The 21,292-nt window shown below is 44.6% G+C and overlaps 1 protein-coding gene across 1 annotated transcript in view; it reads left to right on the forward strand.

The window, feature by feature from the left end:
- The first annotated feature begins 6,992 nt into the window (after window positions 1-6,992).
- Window positions 6,993-21,292, forward strand: part of UBE2QL1 (ubiquitin conjugating enzyme E2 QL1) — a 33,118-nt gene continuing 18,818 nt past the window's right edge. Inside the window, exon 1 of the mRNA XM_005294602.5 lies at window positions 6,993-8,757. Coding sequence (XP_005294659.1) covers window positions 7,936-8,757 — 822 coding nt within the window. The 5' untranslated portion in view covers window positions 6,993-7,935. The remainder of the gene's footprint in view (window positions 8,758-21,292) is intronic.

A 21,292-nucleotide genomic window follows, 5' to 3' on the forward strand; every position in this document is an offset into this window, starting at 1 on the left:
TACCCTCCCAACCCTCCCAAGATGTTACCCCAGACAATGAGGCCATGGAAGGGACCTCTGGTGAATGTACCTTTGTAAATATAAAACATGGTTTAAAAGCAAGCGTTTTTTAATGATTAATTTGCCCTGAGGACTTGGGATGCATTCGCAGCCAGTACAGCTACTGGAAAGTCTGTTAACGTGTCTGGGGATGGAGTGGAAATCCTCCAGGGACATCTCCATGAAGCTCTCCTTGAGGTACTCCAAAAGCCTTTGCAGAAGGTTTCTGGGTAGTGCAGCCTTATTCCATCCTCCATGGTAGGACACTTTACCACGCCATGCTAGTAGCAAGTAATCTGGTATCATTGCATGACAAAGCCTGGCAGCATATGGTCCTGGTGTTTGCTGGCATTCAAGCAACATCCGTTCTTTATCTCACTGTGTTATCCTCAGGAGAGTTATATCATTCATGGTAACCTGGTTGAAACACGGGAATTTAATTAAGGGGACAGAGGTGGCTGTTTGCCTGTGGCTGAAAATAAATCCTTCCCTGCAGTTAGCCAAGGGGTGGGGGGCATTGGCACTGAGATTTTCGCGTTTGGTAGCAGGGATCTTCCCTGATACCAGCCATGCGGTGGGAGGAGGGGTAAAGCGATCACCCCACAGAATTGGATTGGGGGGGGTTAGTTTGGTTTCTGCAGGGATCTTCCCTGATACCAGCCATGTGGTGGGGGGGAGGGGTAAAGCGATCATCCCAGAGAATTGGATGGGTGGTGGGAGGGGTTAGTTTGGGTCCTGCTGCTGCACATTAACAGGAAAACTGCAGCACTCAACGGGCTTTGCTTGGTATGGGAAAGGAGGGCGCTGCTTTAATGAAGGTTGCAGAAGCCGAAAGACAATGGCTTACCATGGCTGCATGCAAGCCGAATTCTGTTGCCCGGCCCAGTGTCTGTGATCTCTAACACCAAAGCCGTAGGCACTCAATACAAGATGCAAAATGCGACCTTGTAACGAAATCACATGTGCTATGTAATGTGAATAGTGTTGTTCACCATGAAAGAGTATAAGCATTGTTCTGTAAAATGTATCTTTTAAAATACTTCTCTCCCTTTTTTCCCTCCCTCCCGCAGTTGCAAATTTTTCAAGCCTCCCTCCTCCATCCCGAAGGCTATCTCAGATAAGGTGGCGAAAAAAATGCACATGAGACTAAATGTTCTCAGAAATCATGCAATCGACCTGCGATGAAATAGCTCATCTGAATGAATGGAAGGACATGGTATCAAAGTACAGGAAAGATGCCAGTGAACGTGAGGACAGGAGGGACCAACGTGAGGACAGGAGGGACCAACGTGAAGAGAGGAGGGACGCTCGAGATGAGAGGTGGTAACAGGAAAATCAGAGGTGACGGCAGGAAGATCAGAGGAGGCAGAATGCAACACTGGGGCTACTGCGGGATCAAACGGACATGCTCCGGGGTCTGGTGGAGCTTCAGGAATGGCAGCAGGATCACAGAGTGCCGCTGCAGCCCCTGTATAACTGCCCTCCCCACCCCACCATGTTCCATAGCCTCCTCACCCAGACATGTAAGAACGCGGGGGGGGGGGGCAGGAAGGTTCCGTGCACCTGCCCACTCCACCCCAGTGGACAGCCCAAACAAAAGGCTGTCATTATTTTGAACTTTTGAAGTGGCCTTTTCCTCCCCCCCCATCCTACTCCCAAACCCCACCCGGGCTACATTGTCAGTTCTCTCCCTATGTTTATAATCAATTAATAAAGAATACATGATTTTTAAATGATAGTGACTTTATTTCCTTTGAAAGCAAGCTGTGATCGAAGGGGGGAGGGTGGTTTGCTTACAGGGAATGAGTCAATCAAGGGGGGCGGGTTTTCATCAAGGAGAAACAAACAGAACTTTCACACTGTAGCCTGGCCAGTCATGAAACTGGTTTTCAAAGCTTCTCTGATGCACAGCGCTTCCTGGTGTGCTTTTCCAATCACCCTGGTGTCTGGCTTTGCATAATCAGAGGCCAGGCGATTTATCTCAGCCTCCCATCCCGCCATAAAGGTCTCCCTCTTACTCTCATAGAGATTGTGGAGCACACAGCAAGCAGCAATAACAATGGGAATATTGGTTTGGCTGAGGTCTGAGCGAGTCAGTAACATGCGCCAGCAACCCTTTAAATGTCCAAATGCACATTCTACCACCATTCTGCACTTGCTCAGCCTGTAGTTGAACAGCTCCTGACTACTGTCCAGGCTGCCTGTGTATGGCTTCATGAGCCATGGCATTAAGGGGTAGGCTGGGTCCCCAAGGATAACTATAAGCATTTCAACATCCCCAATGGTTATATTCTGGTCTGGGAAGTAAGTCCCTTGCTGCAGCCGTTCACACACAGTAGTGTTCCTGAAGACACGAACGTCATGAACCCTTCCTGGCCATCCCACATTGATGCTGGTGAAACGTCGCTTGTGATCCACCAGTGCTTGCAGCACCATTGAAAACTACCCCTTGCGGTTTATGTACTGGCTGCCCTGGTGCTCCGGTGCCAAGATAGGGATATGGGTTCCACCTATCGCCCCACCACAGTTAGGGAATCCCATTGCAGCAAAGCCATCCACTATGACCTGCACATTTCCCAGAGTCAGTACCTTTGGTAGCAGCAGCTCAGTGATTGCTTTGGGTACTTGCATCACAGTAGCCCCCACAGTAGATTTGCCCACTCCAAATTGATTCTTGACTGACCAGTAGCTGTCTGGCGTTGCAAGCTTCCACAGGGCTATCTCCCCTTGTTTCTCAACTGTGAGGGCTGCTCTCATCTTGGTATTCTGGTGCTTCAAAGCAAGTCACAAAGTTCCATGAAAGTGCCCTTACGCATGCAAAAGTTTCGCAGCCATTGGGAATCGTTCCACACCCACAACACTATGCGGTCCCACCAGTCTGTGCTTGTTTCCCGGGCCCAGAATTGGCATTCCATGGCTATAACCTGCCCCATTAACAGCATGATCTCCAAAGCGCCGGGGCCCGCGGTTTGAGAGACTTCTGTGTCCATGTCCTCATCACTCTCGTCATCGCGCTGCTGTAGCCGACTCCTCCTTGCCTGTTTTTTCAGGTCCCGGTTGAGCATAAACTGCACGATAACGTGCGAGGTGTTTACAATGTTCATGACTGCTGTCTTGAGTTGAGCGGGCTCCATGCTTGCCGTGGTATGGCGTCTGCACTGTTCACCCAGGAAAAAAGGCGCAAAACAGTTGTCTGCCGTTGCTTTCCCAGAGGGAGGGGGAGGATGTACCCAGAACCACCCGCGACAATGTTTTTTGCCCCATCAGGCATTGGGATCTCAACCCAGAATTCCAATGGGCATAGGAGACTGCGGGAACTATGGGATAGCTATGGGATAGCTACTCGCAGTGCAACACTCTGGAAGTCGACGCTAGCCTCAGTACATGGACGCACACCACTGAATTAATGTGCTTAGTGTGGCTGCATACACTCGACTTTATACAATCGGTTGCCAAAAAATGAATTCTGTAAATTCTGAGTAATCCCGTAGTGTAGACATACCCTTTGTCCATAACAGGGGTTGTGATTGACCTTTATTGTGGCTGTGTGGAGGAAGTACAGGAACTCAAGAGGATGGAGTTTGCATTCAGTGTGAACTAGGGTGTGGAGATTGGCAAAGTGGCCAACTGGAATGTGGTTGGCAATTGGCAAGAATCAGTATATAGTATGTTGGCATTTGGCATCTGCCATTACTTACAGGATAATAGAGTGCTCTGTGTACTCCACAAACTCTTTATCCAATTGTGCACTAATTTCAGTGTTTTGGTTATGATATTTGAACTCCTCATTGTGCTGGGTCCCAGCTATTTTCAGGCTTGCTTACACTAGGGAAATTTGACAAAAATTCCTCAGAGTCACTAACACTAGTGTCAGCTACACCAGCAACTTTGAGAGCCTTGAAGTAGACAGGACATAGGCTGCAGCCAATGTTTAAGTATCAAAAGTAAATTACATCTTTGTTTTGAGCAGTGTTAGTGGACGCAGTGCTTAAAATGTTGGCAGCTGCCAAAAAATGATCTATACTAGCAGCCGGATTCTCCTAACCACTGTATCTACTTTGTGTTGCTCAAGTGTTCAAAATGGACTGAAATTGGCATAAATGGCCATCAGAGAACTCCTCTTGTGCAAGTGAGATCTCTGCCTCCTGTGTCAGCTTTGTCCTTCTGTCCCCTGCACAAAAAAACTCCCTTCCCGTAGCATAGCTGAAAGGAGGGAATGTGTTAGGGGGCAAAGGGACAGAGCAGAGCTCCACTTTGCATGATCCTCCACTACTGTAAGGTCACCTAGGGAACTTACATCAGTAGCATGATGTAAAAAGATGTCTAAAAAGTCTGAAACTGACTATCCTTGTCTAAGCTTCAAGAAAGGCAACCAGTAAACAAACAGTATAGATGTTTAAAATTATTATAGTTTTAATAATCAAAGTGTCATTTATAACGGAGGCAAGGAACTTTGTTTTGTTTTAAATAATTTTTAAAGCGATCAGTGTTCCTTTTGGACCCCTCCTATTTCCACTGAAGGCAAAACTCTCACTGACTTCACTGGATCACTGACTTCACCTGCAGGATAGAGCCTTCAATGATACCATAGCTGAGAAATCAATACAGGTTGAATCTCTCTAATCAGGCACTCCCTGGTCCGGTAACATCCATGGTCCAGCATAGGTAACGACTCTGTGGGTGTTCCAGGGCTGGAGCACCCACGGGGAAAAAATAGTGGGTGCGGAGCATCCACAGGTGCCAAGCTCCCCCCTCTGCCCCCTCCCCCCGTGCCTCTCGTGTGCTGGCGGCCTCACACTTACCAACTCCTCCTCCTCCCTCCCAGCGCTTCTGGAGTGCCACGAACAGCTGATTCATGGCATCCAAGCTCTGGGAGGGAGGAAGGGGGAGGACCTGGGGCCGGCGGCTGGGACCCCGGGTGAGAGGCCAGTGGCTGAGACTTGGGGCCGGCATCAGAGCCCCCGGGTGGAGGGCCACGCTGGGTGCAAAGCCTGGGGCTGCTGCATCAGCCCCCGCACCTCCAGGGGCGGCAAGTTATATGGGCCCGTGGTGCCCGTGCTCCAGCAATATTTAGGGCCCAGGGGCACGGCTCCACCAATGTTCAGGGCTGGGTCTCTCCCATGGCCCCGCCTGCTCCTCCCGCGCACCTTCCCCGAGCATCCTTGCCTGCACCCTGGGCAACGGGCGGCTGCCACCTACAGCTCCACACTGTGCTGCGCTCTGCTGGCTCCCAGCATCAACTGTCGCCGCAGGGTCCTAGCGCCCCCCAAGCACTAGGGCCACGGCATGCTGACTCCGATTCTGCTCTTCCACCTCGAATGGACGGAGCCTTCCCTTTTCTGGCGGGACCCTCAACCAGCACAGCCCCCTGCCCACTCCTGCTCCATGCTGAGCAAGGGGAAGCCCCCACCCCAATGAGACTACAATGAGGGGCAGCAGCAGGGGAGTAGGTGCACACCTGATGGCAGCCCCCTTCCACCCATCACAGGGGAGGCGAGGGGGCTTCCTGGACCTCAGAGGAGCACGTGCAGTGGCAGCGGTGCGAGGTGAGTGTGCTGCCAGTGGGGAGGGGGCTGGGGGGAGTCCTCCTCTCTGGCCCCAGACAGGGGTCAGCCTGCCTGCACCCCAAACTCATCCCTGGCCCTGCCCCACCCCAGAGCCTGCATCCCTAGCCAGAGCCCTCACCCCCTTACACTCCAACCCTCTGCCTGAGCCCCTCCCACACCCCAAACCCCTCATCCCCAGCCCCAGTCCTCACATTTTTACATTATTTAAATATATATATATCAGCTTCCAAGGCAGGTTGGGTTGGGGGCAGGACTTGGACCTGTTCTGGGCACCACCAAAAATTATACAAACCTGCTGCCCCTGTGCACCCCTACTTCCCGTGCCTATGGAGACCCGCTGGCACTCTGCATTGACCTCCTGTGGTTCAGAAAATTCTCTGATTCGGCACTGGTCAGTCCCAAGGGAGCCAGACTAGAGAGGTTCAACCTGTATAATGCTATTTGTCAATTATTTTTAGGATCTTGATTTCTAAAAGCTCTTTAAAATTATGGCAAATCAAACTGATGTCATTAATTTGTTTCTTCTGTTTGTATTAAATTAATCTGCATTTTACACCATATAACTTGTAAAAATGGTTATTGCAACTGGTTGTAACATGCTAAATTGACACATGCAGTATTACCTGACAAAACGAGTGACCTGTTAATAGCAAGGAGAAAAAAATAGGGATGAAAAGTAAAGGGTGTCTCCAAAATTCCTTAGAGTTGTGTCAAGAAGCAGTTACTCAGATCAAAAAATATGGTTGCTGCTGATAACATACTATGATTTGCACATATCATTTAAGAAGCCTGCTAAGTTTCCTTCACAGTGTTTCCAAAATGGCTTAAAGGAGTTCACAAATCCCTTCCCAATACAGGCCGCTCTTCCAAACCACAGTGGAGGCCTCCCCAGGGCACACCAAGGGGCAAAGGACATCTAATTCTGTAACAGATTTATTCCTTCATCAGGTACTGACTTGACATAGATTTTATAGAATATAATATCAACAGGGACACACACACTGGCCATTACTATGTATTCACTGATGAATAGCTGTATTTATTTTTCAGCCTTTGCCTTTCTTCCTCCCCAGCTGAAAGTGTCTCTCTTCCCTTTTCAGTCTTTGAAGGGGAAAGCAGTTGTATGGATCCAGCACCCAGCGATCACGTTTCTGATACTGATGGTTGTCTTCTCTCTGTGCACAGTCACAACCCCATGGGGCTACATTAGCCTGGGCGTTTGGGGGGAGCAGGTGGGCTGAGAAATCTGTAATGGGATGAGAAACCTGTTCATGTTGAGGGGATGAAGAGGCGGCGGTCCCCAACCAACTCCCCACCATTATTAAAGGAACATTTTAATTCTTCTCCAGCCAGTGGCTCCTGCCACCGTACGAGCAACAGCCTGGCCCCTCCCCAGTGTCCCGCCTCCTCCTCCGCCTGCAGAGCAACAGACTGAGCGGCCTCTGCAATGTCAGCTCCGCAGAAGCGGGGAACCTGCAGAGACAAGGCAGGGCGGGCGTAGTGCGGGGGCAGCTCCCCCAAAGCGCCCCCCCCCCGTGCCAGGAGAAGGTAAACGGAGGGAAGGGGGAAGGACGGCTTGGGCTGCGATCGGAGATTCCCTACTCCCCTCACCCGCCTTCTCGCTGTATTACTCCGTCAGCCCAAACTAGCCCCGTCGGCACACGCAGCGCCCCGAGCCTGGCTGGAGCGGATTCCACAACAAAGAGCCGAGGCCAGGAGCTGCCCGGCTGCCGCCGCTGAGAGGGAAACGGGGAGGCAGAGGGGGATACTCAGGAGCCGAACGGATCCCGCCGTTCGCAGGGAGAAACCTGCAGCCGACAGAATCGAGAGCGACGTTCACGCACCAGCTGGAGGAGGAGGAGGGAAATCTGGTACCTCAGCAGGTCCAAGGCTAGCGAGGGAAGGGAGGGGGCGCGGGGAAGAAGCAGCGAAGGGTAAATCCCGCGGGGAGAGCTCGTGGCTCGATATTAACTGCAGGTTAGTCGGTAAGCAGCCGGCCATCTGCAGGAGAAGCACCTCTCCGGGTGTGTGTGTGTGGAGGGGGTGTCCCCCCTTTCGAGGGGGTTATGGCCATAGCAGTGGAGCTCTGGTGACTCCGGGAGCAGCTATAGTGCTGCAATGCTGCCAGCGGCAGCCCCGGTGAAAGGAGGCGTCTGAGTAGAAGCTGCATCGCCTCTCCCCATCGTCTCTCTGTCTCTCCCGCCCTCCCTGCTCCGGGCTCAGACGTTTCTGTCGCCCTCACTCACGCCAAGGAGCGCCCTGCTCTCTGCAGAGGGGCCACGCCGGGGCTCGCCAGGCAGCGACTACAACAGAAACCGCCAAACACAACATGGCCACTCTGCTCCGGAAAATCGGGCTCATCCGGCTGCACAACAGGGACACGGAGGATCCCAAGCACCATCACCACCACCACCGCAGCAGCCAACAGGGCTCCTCGCTCCGAGCCAAGGGCAGCCAGAAGAACTGCAGCAACAAGCAGCAGGGCAGCGCCGGCTGCAGCAGCAGCAGCAGCCCCAGCAAGGAGGGCAGCCCAGCGGGCAACAAGGCCAAGAAAGTGCTGGAGCTCTCCAAGCAGCCGCCGCAGCAGCCTGGCTCAGGGAGCCACAAGGAGAAGCCCCCGCACCACAGCGCCAGGGAGTCCGGCTCGGGTAAGGAGCCCAAGCCGCAGCTGCTGCCGGGGGGGAGCAGCAGCGGCCGGGCCGGCTCTGCCCAGCTGGTGCCGCCCCCGTCGGGCTCTGCCCCGCTGGCGCCCCTGGGCAGGCAGCAGCACTGCACGCAGGTGCGGAGCCGGCGGCTGATGAAGGAGCTGCAGGACATCGCCCGGCTGAGCGACCGCTTCATCTCGGTGGAGCTGGTGGACGAGAGCCTGTTCGACTGGAACGTGAAGCTGCACCAGGTGGACAAGGACTCGGTGCTGTGGCAGGACATGAAGGAGACCAACACCGAGTTCATCCTGCTCAACCTCACCTTCCCCGACAACTTCCCCTTCTCGCCACCCTTCATGAGGGTGCTCAGCCCCCGCCTGGAGAATGGCTACGTGCTGGACGGCGGGGCCATCTGCATGGAGCTGCTCACCCCTCGTGGCTGGTCCAGCGCCTACACCGTGGAGGCGGTCATGAGGCAGTTCGCAGCCAGCCTGGTGAAGGGTCAGGTAAGGGGCTGGGGGACCCCGGGGTTCTGTGCGGTGTCAGCTGTTTCGTTACTTGCAGGGGTTTAAGCCCCTATTCCCGCACAGCCTGCTCCCAGGATCTGACCTCCTGGGCCAATGGCTCCCTGTATGACCTTGACCAGGTCAAGATACCAAGGTGAAGGGTCACCCGCTCTCCCTGTTCCTCAGTGAAATGGGGATAATAACACTTCCCTACTGCACAAGGGCGATAGCGTCAGTCATGTGGGTCAGGTGCTTGGAGAACCTCTCGTTTCAGTTATATGCAATGGTAACGGCGGAGGGGGGGAGATCTGAAAGGAATGGCTTAATCCCCCCTTTTATATATTTTGTCCTGTAGCTGACATTATAATTTGCTAAATATATAAAGCTGGTGGAGGAGCCATCCCCAGTAGACAATCCCTTTTTATTGAGCAAATTATCTTCCAGATTTCAGGTGACATTTGTTCTATCTTGAATTAAAGCCTCCTTCCACTAGTCAACCTAGACTGGCTGGCCTCCTGCTTTAGACAAGTATCCCTGTGATACACTACCTTGAACTGCTGCTTCCAGACTTTTATCTGGCTTCTTCCTGCCCTCGCAAGAATTGCACAGATAAAATACCAGATGGGATAGTGGACAATTATTGGGACTCCCTCAGCACCTGGTTTTTGACAGCTCTAAACATAGGTTTGCCTCTTTGACATTAGTTACACTCAGGCTACAATTCTTGCCCAGTGCTGAGCTATCAACATTGCTGTGCAGCTTTAAAATCTTGTTGTCTAAAAAACTAATCAAGTAATAGTTTACTATACATTAGGTTCATAATGGCTAGCCCTGGAAAATATCTTTTGAGTCCTCCAGCCAGAACAGAATATGTAGTTCCTCAACAGAGGATGTACTAGATATCAAATGATGTTTTGCTCTTAGCCAAGAAGAAATACTACTGTTGTATTCCTTTTTCTCTCTCTCCCTTAGAACACCATTGAAAATGAGATTTTCATGAAATATTTATAATGAATAAATATTTTTTGTGAGATCTCTCGCCAGTCCTTCTTTATGTTCATTACAATGTGCAAGTTACCTGTGTCTATGTAAGGTGGTTTTCTGATCATTTAGTGTGTCCTTGAAATGTTGTCTTTCCACTTTGCCCACACACACAGGTCCATGTCCTCTAGCAATAGTAGACAATGCAAAATCTTCTTTCCGTTGAACAAAGGTAAATAAATTCACTGGATATCTTTAGGGTGGGTCATTTGTTTAATAAATAATTACATTATTGTTACAGATTTACTCACATTCACTAATGGGACTGCTTGTGTGAGTAACTGCTCATCAGTAGCTTCACAGACTGGCCCATAAAGGAGGTGTTTATTTAGATTACTTTACTTGAACCTTGTCTGACCCTTTTGGGAAAGACATTTCCACAGTCCTCACCTCCTCTTTCAGTCTGGCTCTAGGTCTGCTACACATTTATTCAATTAGTTTGTACTGTATGCCTTGTTTCACTTGAAGATGTCAATTTCCATAGGTCACCTTGGAATTCAAAGGTGGTTTGTTTCTACCCCTAAACTGAAAAGGGTCAAAGGAAGGTTTAATGGTATAATTTTGTTTTAAATGTTTTGTTTATTCATAACATGGCTCAATATGAAAAATTTTAAATAAAATACTTAGATTACTAATCAATTAAACATTAGTCTTGAACACACTGTAAAATTTCACAATCTTCTTCTTTTAATCACCAAAAGGATTTCTGAAATAAAATTCTGTTTTCTGGTTGCAAAGGAAGGATGGTTTCTTCAAAGCAAAGTTTTTCTTTTTTGTTGAAATAAATCTGTTCAAGCCAACATTTATTAGAGGTCTGCCAGCAGTTTGATCTTAGGTATTTAATATGAAAAAGTCATGTATGTATATTGATGTGTATTTGTGAGATAAAGTAAAAATGCTCAATTAAAATTATTGCCAATAATTTAATAGGCAAGTAGCCATAAAAGGGAAATTTGAAAGCCATGCACTGTGCAATGCAAGTTAAAATATATATTAACAGTAATATAATATATACTTGTCAGTTATAGCCTGATAATCTGTGATAGATTACTATCCTGTAATAGAATCCATGCACTGTGTAATGAGAGCCATGTTTTTTTGTAATCAGACTCATGTTATATAATCTTGATTCCATTGCATAAGTGCAACAGCTGAAAGTGCAGACACTTTAGAATCCTAATTCCATTTTTATATTTTAAACATTATCTTCTCTTGACTATTAGTTTAATGGGAACATATATCTTAATGTCATAAGAATATAAATGTTGAAAATATATAACCACTGATCCTGCAAAAATGTACATGGTTAATTCTTATCATGCTGCAAGTAGTCACATTGACTTCAGTGAAACTAACTGCACAAATAAGGATGATTCATGTCAGATTAATTAACTAATATCTGTACAATGGTTTAGCATATAAAACATTGTAAAAATGCTAAATATCATTATTATTTAAGTAAGGGTTTGAAAGAGTAGGCCCTTTCTGTAGACTAGAAATGACAGTGCAAGAGTAAATGGTAATTACTAGCATACAATTCCATTGAAGGATTATGAAGCTATCATAAAACATGCCAGAATAATGCAACATCAGAATTCCTCATTTGAATTCCAGCTTGGTAGTCACCACTAGCCTGGGTATTAACCCTTATATTGGGCGTTATCTTCAAAGGTATGCCATGCATGGAGCTCTTGTAGGATCTGGCCCAATATGAGCTTAATTCTGGTCCCACAGAATTCAGTGGCAGTCTTTGACTTTAATGGGAAGTGGATCTGACCCACAGAACAGTTACAGGATCAGGATCAAAAGTAGCACTTCCATTGTTAAAAGAAGATTTAAGATAATATATATTAAACATTCTAACTATTAAGAATGTAGAGTATTTCACATGAAAGAATTCTAAATATATATGCCCCGGTCCTGTAAGCAATTCGGCAAGTATGTATCTTTAATAAGACATCTTATGTGAGCAAAATCACTCAAGTGTGTCAATGTACCATTTGAGATGTTTGCCTACTTTTTTCACTTTCACCAGTTTGAACAATATAACTAGGCTGGTTAGTTTCATTTTTTGTCTCTAGTCAAGCCCACTTTTTGATATTTATGTACAATAATGCTGTTCTGTGCTAGTTTCCAACACTAGAGGGAATGCTTACATTTTGTGTTGAAAATAAAAATGCCTTTCAATATATTTCTCATATTAGGGTTTTGTCAACAAAAACTAAGCAAGTGAACCCTAACCATTAAGCCAGACCTGTCATGCTTGATAGAGTCCAAATAACACTCATTCACCAATTCTAGGAGTTTATAACTTGCTCTAAAAATTTGCCATGGGTTAGAGTTTGCCATACAACATCTCACTGGGAAACATACTTTTGTTTATTTTTACTATCTTCGTGTAAGTTGTTCCAGCCATTTATATATTTTAGGAGTGCCAAAAACAAAAAGATTGTGTGTGTATAGGCCCTGATCCTGCACAGTGAGAATTTTACCGTTAACTTCAGTGAGCACAGGCTTAAGACCTTGCTTTCAAAGACTCTGGTCCTGCCTAAATGTAAGCACCTGAGTAGTCCCTTTGAAGGATTGGTGCCTTCAGTTCTAACACTGCTTTGGGATTTTGTTTTGTTTTTTGTTTTAATTCTGGGGGAAAAGATAAAAGATTTTGCAGGCCACAAAACTAAATAAATAAATAAAATAAAACAAGACAAGTAATTATTTTACTTGACTAGTTAGGAAAAAGAAATAGACAAACGTTGTATAGGAGGTATAATCCGTATCTCAAAGAACACACATGTAAAAATAACTTACTGAGTCAACAAGATTACTACCGTTACCAAATAAAAAAGGTCATGATATTGATATTTATAAATCTATCTTTGAAAGCCTTTTTAGTTTGCATATTTAAGACATGCTCTAAGTTCCATTTAGATTACTGCACATGTACTATAGAGTATTTAGATTATATAATGTTGATATTTTAGTATGCAAACTAATATTGACACAAGAGAAGAGTTATTAAAATGAATCGTGTCATTGAGCTAAAATTGATCAGAGTATCTCATACATTCGCAAGTAGGTCTTTGTTTATACAAAACATTTGTTGCAAATTAATATTAATAGCCTGATTGAATTTCTTTCATTGTGGAATTTACAGTTTTAGATTTATGGACTCCCAGCTTTTTATATTGAGTGATAATAGCATATTTGATATGTAAAAGTAATAGGACCCAGTCTTTTCCCCATTGATGTCAATGGCAAAACTTCCATTAACTTCAGAAGGAGCAGAATTGAGCCCTTCCTTAACCACAATGGTGTGAGTTAATGGCATGAGACCAGTTCCGTTGGGAGTTGATGGTGCTTAGCACCTTGCAGGAGGTTCTCAATACCTCAAAGGGCTGGGCCCATATTTTCTGCCTTAACTCTGGATCTCTCTTTTAAAAAGATTATTGGGCCATGAACTGTACTTTAAGAAGGGTTGTTATTATTATTTATTTATTTATTATTACTGTTATGTAATTGGTTCCTGCTGTACCCATTGCTGACAGTTTGGTGAGCAAAACTAATGACTTGTCTATACTTAAAACGTTGCAGTGGCTCCACTGTAGTGCTTTAGTGAAGATGTTACCTACATTGACAGAAGGGGTTTTCCCATTCGTACAGGTAATCCACTTCCCTGATAAGCAGTAGATACGTGAACAGGAGACTTCTCCCATCAACCTAGTGTTGTTGTCTACACTGGGGGGTTAGGTCAGTTTAACTGCAATGCTTGGGGTATGGATCACCCTGATTTCCTAGTGTAGACTAGGCGTAACTGCCTGCACCAGAGTTCAAATCCTGACCCCACTGAAATAAATGACAAAACTCCTGTTGACTTTAGTGGGGCTGGGATTTCACCCAAAGAGTTAAGATAGCTTTAGAAGAATACATCTGAATATCATCATCTGACACTGCATCAGGTCCTGGACAGAATATTGTTTGTTGTCTTGGAGCACTCTTGACCCAGCAGAACCTTTTACATCTGTGTGGCTAGCCTTAGGGAACTGCACATGTAACTTGTAGCAGATGAAGTGAAGTCCTTTATTTGGTCTTCAGAAATTTGTAAATCATTCTAGAATAGTAAGTATTGTCCTTACAATATTAAATGCTATTATTCACTGAATAAAGAAAATGGGAGTAGTGCCAGTCATATAACTGTAATAAAAAAGCAGAGTCTGCTGTAGCTCACATTTATTTAATAATATGATGCATGACTGAGATCAGTGCATATCCCTTCAAAGTCTGATGCTATCTTGTTACTTGCAAACAAGCATTCTTCAAAATTTATCCCAAAGCAGTTACTATTGCTATAAAAGTAATTGAACCATTTTATTGCAGTTTTGCAAACTGTGTAAACACTCTAGATGATAATCAGATAAAATAATGAACATCCCTAAGGCTCAACGAGAAAATTTTAAGTCCTTAAATCAACTAAACCAAAACACCTCCATTTTATATTCTTCAGGAAAAAATCATAACTTGTTTTCTTTAGTGAACTAATATAGTTTCAAGAGAATTCTTTTCCTATTTCCTATTTTTTGTTTAAAAAGTTCTGTTTGAACTGTCAAATGAAGCCATGCTGCTTCACAATATAATGCTTGAATCTGTTTTATTAAAATGATGAAAGAAGTATGGCTGTCAATGTGGAAATTTAAATCACAAACCACTCATTTTATTTAAAAATTGTTGAAGTAGCAGGAAAGAATTACCTAATTGTTTCATAGAATATCAGGGTTAGAAGGGATCTCAGGAGATCATCTAGTCCAACCCCCTGCTCAAAGCAGAACTAATTCCCAGACAGACTTTTGCCCCAGATCCCTAAATGGCCCCCTCAAGGATTGAATTTACAACCCTGGGTTTAGTAGGCCAATACTCAAACCACTGAGCTGTCCCTCCCCCCTGGGGACCCTAGACTGGATTAGTAATACTGCTGGGCTGTCCTGCCTTTAGTCACTGTGTTTCATGTGTTCTCTATCTGGGAGAGGGGACAAAATAGTTTAAGATAATTACCAGCTAAATGATGACTCTGCAGGTTGTGGCATTTGTAAAGCTTCCCTGTTGTAAAGAATATATGCTGCTTGTTTTTGTATCAAGTAGGACAAGTATGAGAATGCAGACAGGACCTAATGTCCTAAAAATAGGAAAAAACTAGCTGGGAGTGTTCTCACATGTTTAAGTGTCTAGAGCTTGATTTAAGCAGATCAATCTAGGTTTTTTTTTTAATATGTAACATTTTATAATTCAGGTTATAATGTAAAGTGTACATTCAAGCATCTTCAAAAATAATTTGTTTCAACTGTCTATGGAATGTATACTAGAGTGTATACTTTACAAGTAGAATGTATACTATATAAATTAAAGTAATTAGTTACTAATTTATTTTTCCATTTTTAAAAGTGCACCCATCACAGTTGACTCTCCATGTATGAAACTTAAAAACACTACAACATTAGTTAATAGCATTTTATTAAAATGAGATTCAGTCACAGAATCCATCTGTTAAACATAACCTAAATATCTCCCACCTTTACCCTCTGAAGCAAAAGCCTGAGCAAACAGATGGACTTTTTAATAGACTCCACCTCTTTCAGATATGAACAGTGGAAATGAATTCCAAATCCATGAGCTTTCACTAACCTCCAGACATTCAGTCTAAGGATTGTTAGCATGGACCCATCCGCTAATTTCCACTGCTGCAGTTATCCCTAGGAAGCTTGGTAGTCAGAGGCTTGGTGTACACTACAGAGTTAGGTCAATGTAAGGCAGTTTACATTGACCTAACTCTGTAAGTGTCTACACTACAATGTTGCTCCCGCCAATGTAAGTCGCCCACTACACAGACCTAATAAATCCACCTCCATGAGAGGCATAACGCTTAGGTCAATGTAGTTAGGGTGACGCAGTGTCTCTGTATGTAGACACTGCGTTACTTACATGGCCTGCTGGCTATCACAGCTTGGGTTGTCGGTGTCCCACAGTGGTGAGGATGCACACCACCGCACAGGAGGCAAAATGTAGATATGAATCACCACAGTAATTACTGTGGAGGATGTACATCAACTTAATTTAGGTTGACTTAATTTTGTAGTGTAGACAAGGCCTAAGATAACCAGAACCCAAGCCACACAGAGCTTTATACATTACATTTAGTATGTGATTGCTTTCTGTTAATTGGTTATGCCTCCTGGGCTTACCCCAGGTGAATGACTTCAGGCATGGGTGGTGAGGACAAGTGTTTAGAACCATGATTGAGAGCAACATTTAGTAGTATGCAAGACTATAAGAAATGACAAAGGTAATGATCATTAAGTAGCAGGCATGTCACATGAAAGGATGTGAACTTTAAGCAGAAAAAATAAGGAATATTACTGAGGGCTTGTCCTTGCTACCAGGGTAAGTCGACCTAAGTTACGCTACTCCAGCTATGTGAATAATGTAGCTGGAATTGATGTCACTTAGGTCGACTTACTGCAGTGTCTTTACTGTGCTGCATTGACAGGAGACATTCTCCAGTCGACTTCCCTTACTCTTCTCGGAGAGCTAAAGTACCGGGGTCGACCAGAGAGCACTCTGACATTGATTTAGCGGGTAGACCCACTAAATCAACCCCTGCTGATTGCAGCAGCGTTGATCTCCCCGTAGTGAAGACAAGCCCTTAGATACATGAAGAAAATCAGGTATGTCATTAGCAATCTGAGAGCTATTTTAGACTATAATTTATGAAGCTTGGATTTTAAACTTCATCTTTTATTTGTACAATTGAGATGCTGGAAAGTGATATATGATCTGAAAAAACAACATCGTTCATGTGCATTGTGCTGCTGTCCTGACTGTAGAGTGTATTATTATGCAAATTTATTCTGTGGAGTGGGAGTGGAGACACAGGGATTCCAACTCACTGAGATAGGAAGATGTCTTAATTCTTTTAAACAGAAGGGAGAAAATAATCTTCACTTTATCACTTTATCCCTTCAAAGTATACATAGGGAAACAATTCTAAAGATTTTTAAAATATTCTAAAGTAGTACCATATTGTTAAAAATAATGATCAAATTAGTGAAATCATTAAAATTGAGAAAAATTACTGTTTTTAAAACATACTTTCTTGGCACATAGAACTAATTCTCCCTTGCAGTACTTGGCTGATACCCTGAATAGATGATTTCTTAAGAAACACCTGCTTTTATCACAGCTGATTAGATGCAATTTTGTATGAAGAGCCTGAATCACACAAATAGTCCCCATTTACTTTAGTGGGGCTGCTCACTTGAGTGAGTTGTGTAGGATTTGCCTTTTTTGTCAAATATTGTAAAGAATCACACTTCTGAAATAGGAGTCAAATCTTGAAGGCCTTACTCAGGGCCTAATAGTCCTCTCTTGCAGGAAAATATGTGGGAGGAGCCACAAGGTGCTATTCTGTAGAGCAGGGATAGTCCAGTCCTCCTGGACCAGGATATGAGGCTACCCTCAAACCCTGAAAATCACCTAGGATTGGAACACATCCCAGGGGATCCACACAAGGACAGGGACTTCCATGTGGAAGCTCTGTTTCTGCAGTAGTTTTGGCCTTTGCACCATTAGAATCTTATTGCCAGGTCGTTTGGCCATGGCTGTCCCAGGGACACCCCTCAATTATATTAGTTTTCCAATAAGTGCTCCACCAGGCTGGGTGAAAGGATGCATCTCCCACCCTCCCCCCGCCCCAAACCTGCCCACTCTCCCATACAGATCCCAATCAGCAGGATCTGGCAAAGGGGGAACACAGCCATTAGGCAGCCGAGTCCCCTTTACATGTGGAAAGGGGAGATCCAAACAGAGGGATCACAAAGGTACAGTTCTGACTCTGTTTTTACTTAAGCAAAACATCCATTAATTTTGGTGAATATTTTGCCTGAGTAAGAACCTAGTAAAGATTGAATGAAGATGTATAGTTTGGTCCAAAATGTTTAATAAATGTAATGTACAAAGGATTGAACTGTCATGATTGTTTAATTGAATGCCAGGTTTTTGGTGAGCATTATGATACTGCACAGCCTGTGTCCTCTTGGGACTGGCCTGATACAGGTTTAAGTGGTACTTAAAGTATGTGAGTAAGATAATTGCACTTCGTGGGCTCATTACTACAAGGTGTCAAACACTTCTGTGCTGTTTTGAGCATCCTCAACTCTCACTGAAGTTTGTGGGAGCTGTGAGCACTCGGCATCTTTCAGGATTGAGCCCCACAGTAGTATCAAAGTAAACAGGCCTGGCTCAGAAAGCAGGGAAATTTGTACCCTGTTCAGGCTTGCTTACCAGATATCCACCCTTCTGTCATTACTACCATGACAACAGCATGAAAAAAGGGCACATTCTGAGAGGAGAGGGTGCATCTTGGTGGAAATGAATTTGCACCACACTGCAGCATGCACAAAAAGCACCCATATTTTAGATAGCAAAATTACTACAGTTCCAGAGTAGGATCGAGATCTCTATACAGTTTATGCCACTCCAGATAACAGCCAAGCAGTGGGGAAGAGCACACACAAACAAATTGCACACACATACATGCATATATGCCTGCTGTCAAGGCTCCTTCCCCACTCTGAACTTTAGGGTACAGATGTGGGGGCCTGCATGAAAACTTCTAAGCTTAACTACCAGCTTAGATCTGGTCCGCTGCCACCATTCTCAATGTGCTAATTCCCTTCCCTGGGTAGCCTTGAGAGACTCTTCACCAATTCCCTGGTGAATACAGATCCAAACCCCTTGGATCTTAAAACAAGGAAAATCAGTCAGGTTCTTAAAAAGAAGGCTTTTAATTAAAGAAAAAGGTAAAAATCATCTCTGTAAAATCAGGATGGAAAATACCTTTACAGGATAATCAAACTTAAAGAGCCCAGAGGACCCCCCTCTAGCCTTAGGTTCAAAGTTACAGCAAACAGAGGTAAACACCCTAGTAAAAGGTACATTTACAAGTTGAGAAAACAAAGATAAAACTAACACGCCTTGCCTGGCTGTTTACTTACAAGCTGGAAATATGAGAGACTTGTTCAGAAAGATTTGGAGAACCTGGATTGATGTCTGGTCCCTCTTAGTCCCAAGAGCGAACTCTCCCCAAAAACAAAGAGCACAAACAAAAGCCTTCCCCCAACCAAGATTTGAAAATATCTTGTCCCCTTATTGGTCCTTTGGGTCAGGTGTCAGCCAGGTTACCTGAGCTTCTTAACCCTTTACAGGTAAAAGGATTTTGGAGTCTCTGGCCAGGAGGGATTTTATAGTATTGTACACAGGAGGGCTGTTACCCTTCCCTTTATAGTTATGACACCTGCCCTCAGAAACCTTTGCACTATCTGCCCATCTTTTCTCTCTGCTTTGAGGATTTTGTGGTGTTTATTATAGAGTCAAGCTACTTTGATCAAGGATTCCAGTTCTGTACATGTTCTCAAATATCCATGGAACCTGTACAACCAGTTGCTGATGGAATAGTAGACCGGTGACCATCTGCAAATCTAAAGTCTAGCAGGGTGTGAGGGAGGGAGAGTGAGCATCTCTCCTATTTTACAAGACCACTTAAAGCCTGCACCTTTTTCATAGTCAGTTTTCATTAGCCTAGTAAGTGGAGTAGAGATGTTATATTGATATTATATTATATATGTCCCAGCTATATTAAAGAGTGCAGTGTGATCAACCTAGTTTGTGGCCATTAAAATCAAAGGTTTGAATAGCCACAGAGAAGAAAATGATATTCATCTAATCAAACAACTGCTTTATGACATTTGTAGAACCATTATATTTAAGATGTATTCATTTTGTAAGTAGATAGGAGAGAAGGATATTTCTGTGGTTAAGACACTAGCCTGGGATCAGATGATCTAGTTTCAGTTCCGAGCTTTGCCACAGATTTTCTGTGTGACCTTTGCCAAGTCAGTTATCCTCTGTGTCTCAGTTTGCCATCTGTAAATTGAGGATTGTATTTCCTTCCTCTGAGGGGAGTTGTGAAGTTAAGTCCATTAATGTTTGTTAGGTGCTCAAATACTATGGAAATGGGGACTGTCTACATAACTGTATAGGTAGATAGATATATATGTATTTTTTATTTTCAAAGTCAATTTTTGAGCAGCTGGATATACTCTTATGCATACAGCAAAGAAAAGGCAAGGAGAAAGAGGAAGCACATTAGTCTATGGTCCTGATCCTGTCATCCATACATAAGAAAATATTTTATTGTCATCGGTGGGAGATTTTCCTGCACAAGTACTGCAAGATCAAGTCCAAAATCTTAATCCCACAGGCTGTAAATCCCTGACAAGAAATAAATGTAATATACAAAAATAAACTGCTGAAAAGATTAATCTATTTTAACCTTGTGCAATGTGACATCCTGAGTCTTCTGATGGAAGATGTTTTCTATTTCACTTTGCTGATATCACCATTGCAGCCAGTGAGGAACAAAATACTTTTGAGGAAACCTATTGGTGGTTATATTTTTGAATTAGATTATACTGGAGCCATTTCATTTGTAATTGCTATATTTAATACAATTATATAAACTGTGCTTAATTTAGTGCTTGTGAAAGTGAAGGACTAGTAGCACTGGCCTAGAGCAAAACATAGTGCAGGAAGGTGATATGCAAACTTCCCAACAATCAGCTCTGCTGAGCAGGGGCGGCTCTATGTCTTTTGCCGCCCCAAGCACGGCAGTCAGGCAGCCTTCGGCGGCATGCCTGCGGGAAGTCTGCCGATCCCACGCCTTCGGCGTACCCGCCGCCGAATTGCCGCCAAAGCCGTGGGACTGGTGGACTTCCCGCAGGCATGCCGCCAAAGGCTGCCTGACTGCCGCCCTCACAGAGACCGCTTGGTGCGCTGGTGCCTGGAGCCGCCCCTGCTGCCGAGGTATCTCCAATGCCAACCTGCACATGGAACAGTACTGCTGTTTCTGTCAGGGGACTCTCTTTCTTTGTTTACAAAGATTATTTATTAAAGTTTTAAAGTGATTATGTATGGAACAAAGATTTTCCATAAGAGGAAATGTGAGTGGGTGCCTGGGATGGGCCACACTGAGAATGCCACACTCTGAGCAGACTGCAAGAAACAGGGCAGACAATCTCCAAAAACTGGTGATTTATTCTATAATTAGATTCGCTAAACCAGTAACAAAGGAGCAGCACCATCACACTGGTTAACCAGAAGCCAAACACAATCCTCTTTAGGCATTCCAGCCCTTGACTCCCATCGAGACAAACAGGTCTAATATAGTGAGAGGTTATTGAAACCCAATTCTCCATATATGAGGATCTACCAATCTGACACCCCCAGGTCAATATGTATCTCAGATCTTACCCAACTATCAGGCTGTCAGCCAATCTTTAGTGAACTAAAGATTTTATTAAGAAAAGAAGAAAGTTACTGAATGGTTAAGGAATCAGATATATACAAGTGATTTTCAGTGTTCATAGATCAGGATCATAGCAGTGATGGA

Source organism: Chrysemys picta, chromosome 2 (genome assembly GCF_011386835.1).
Source record: "Chrysemys picta bellii isolate R12L10 chromosome 2, ASM1138683v2, whole genome shotgun sequence".
Taxonomy (NCBI): Eukaryota; Metazoa; Chordata; order Testudines; family Emydidae; genus Chrysemys; species Chrysemys picta.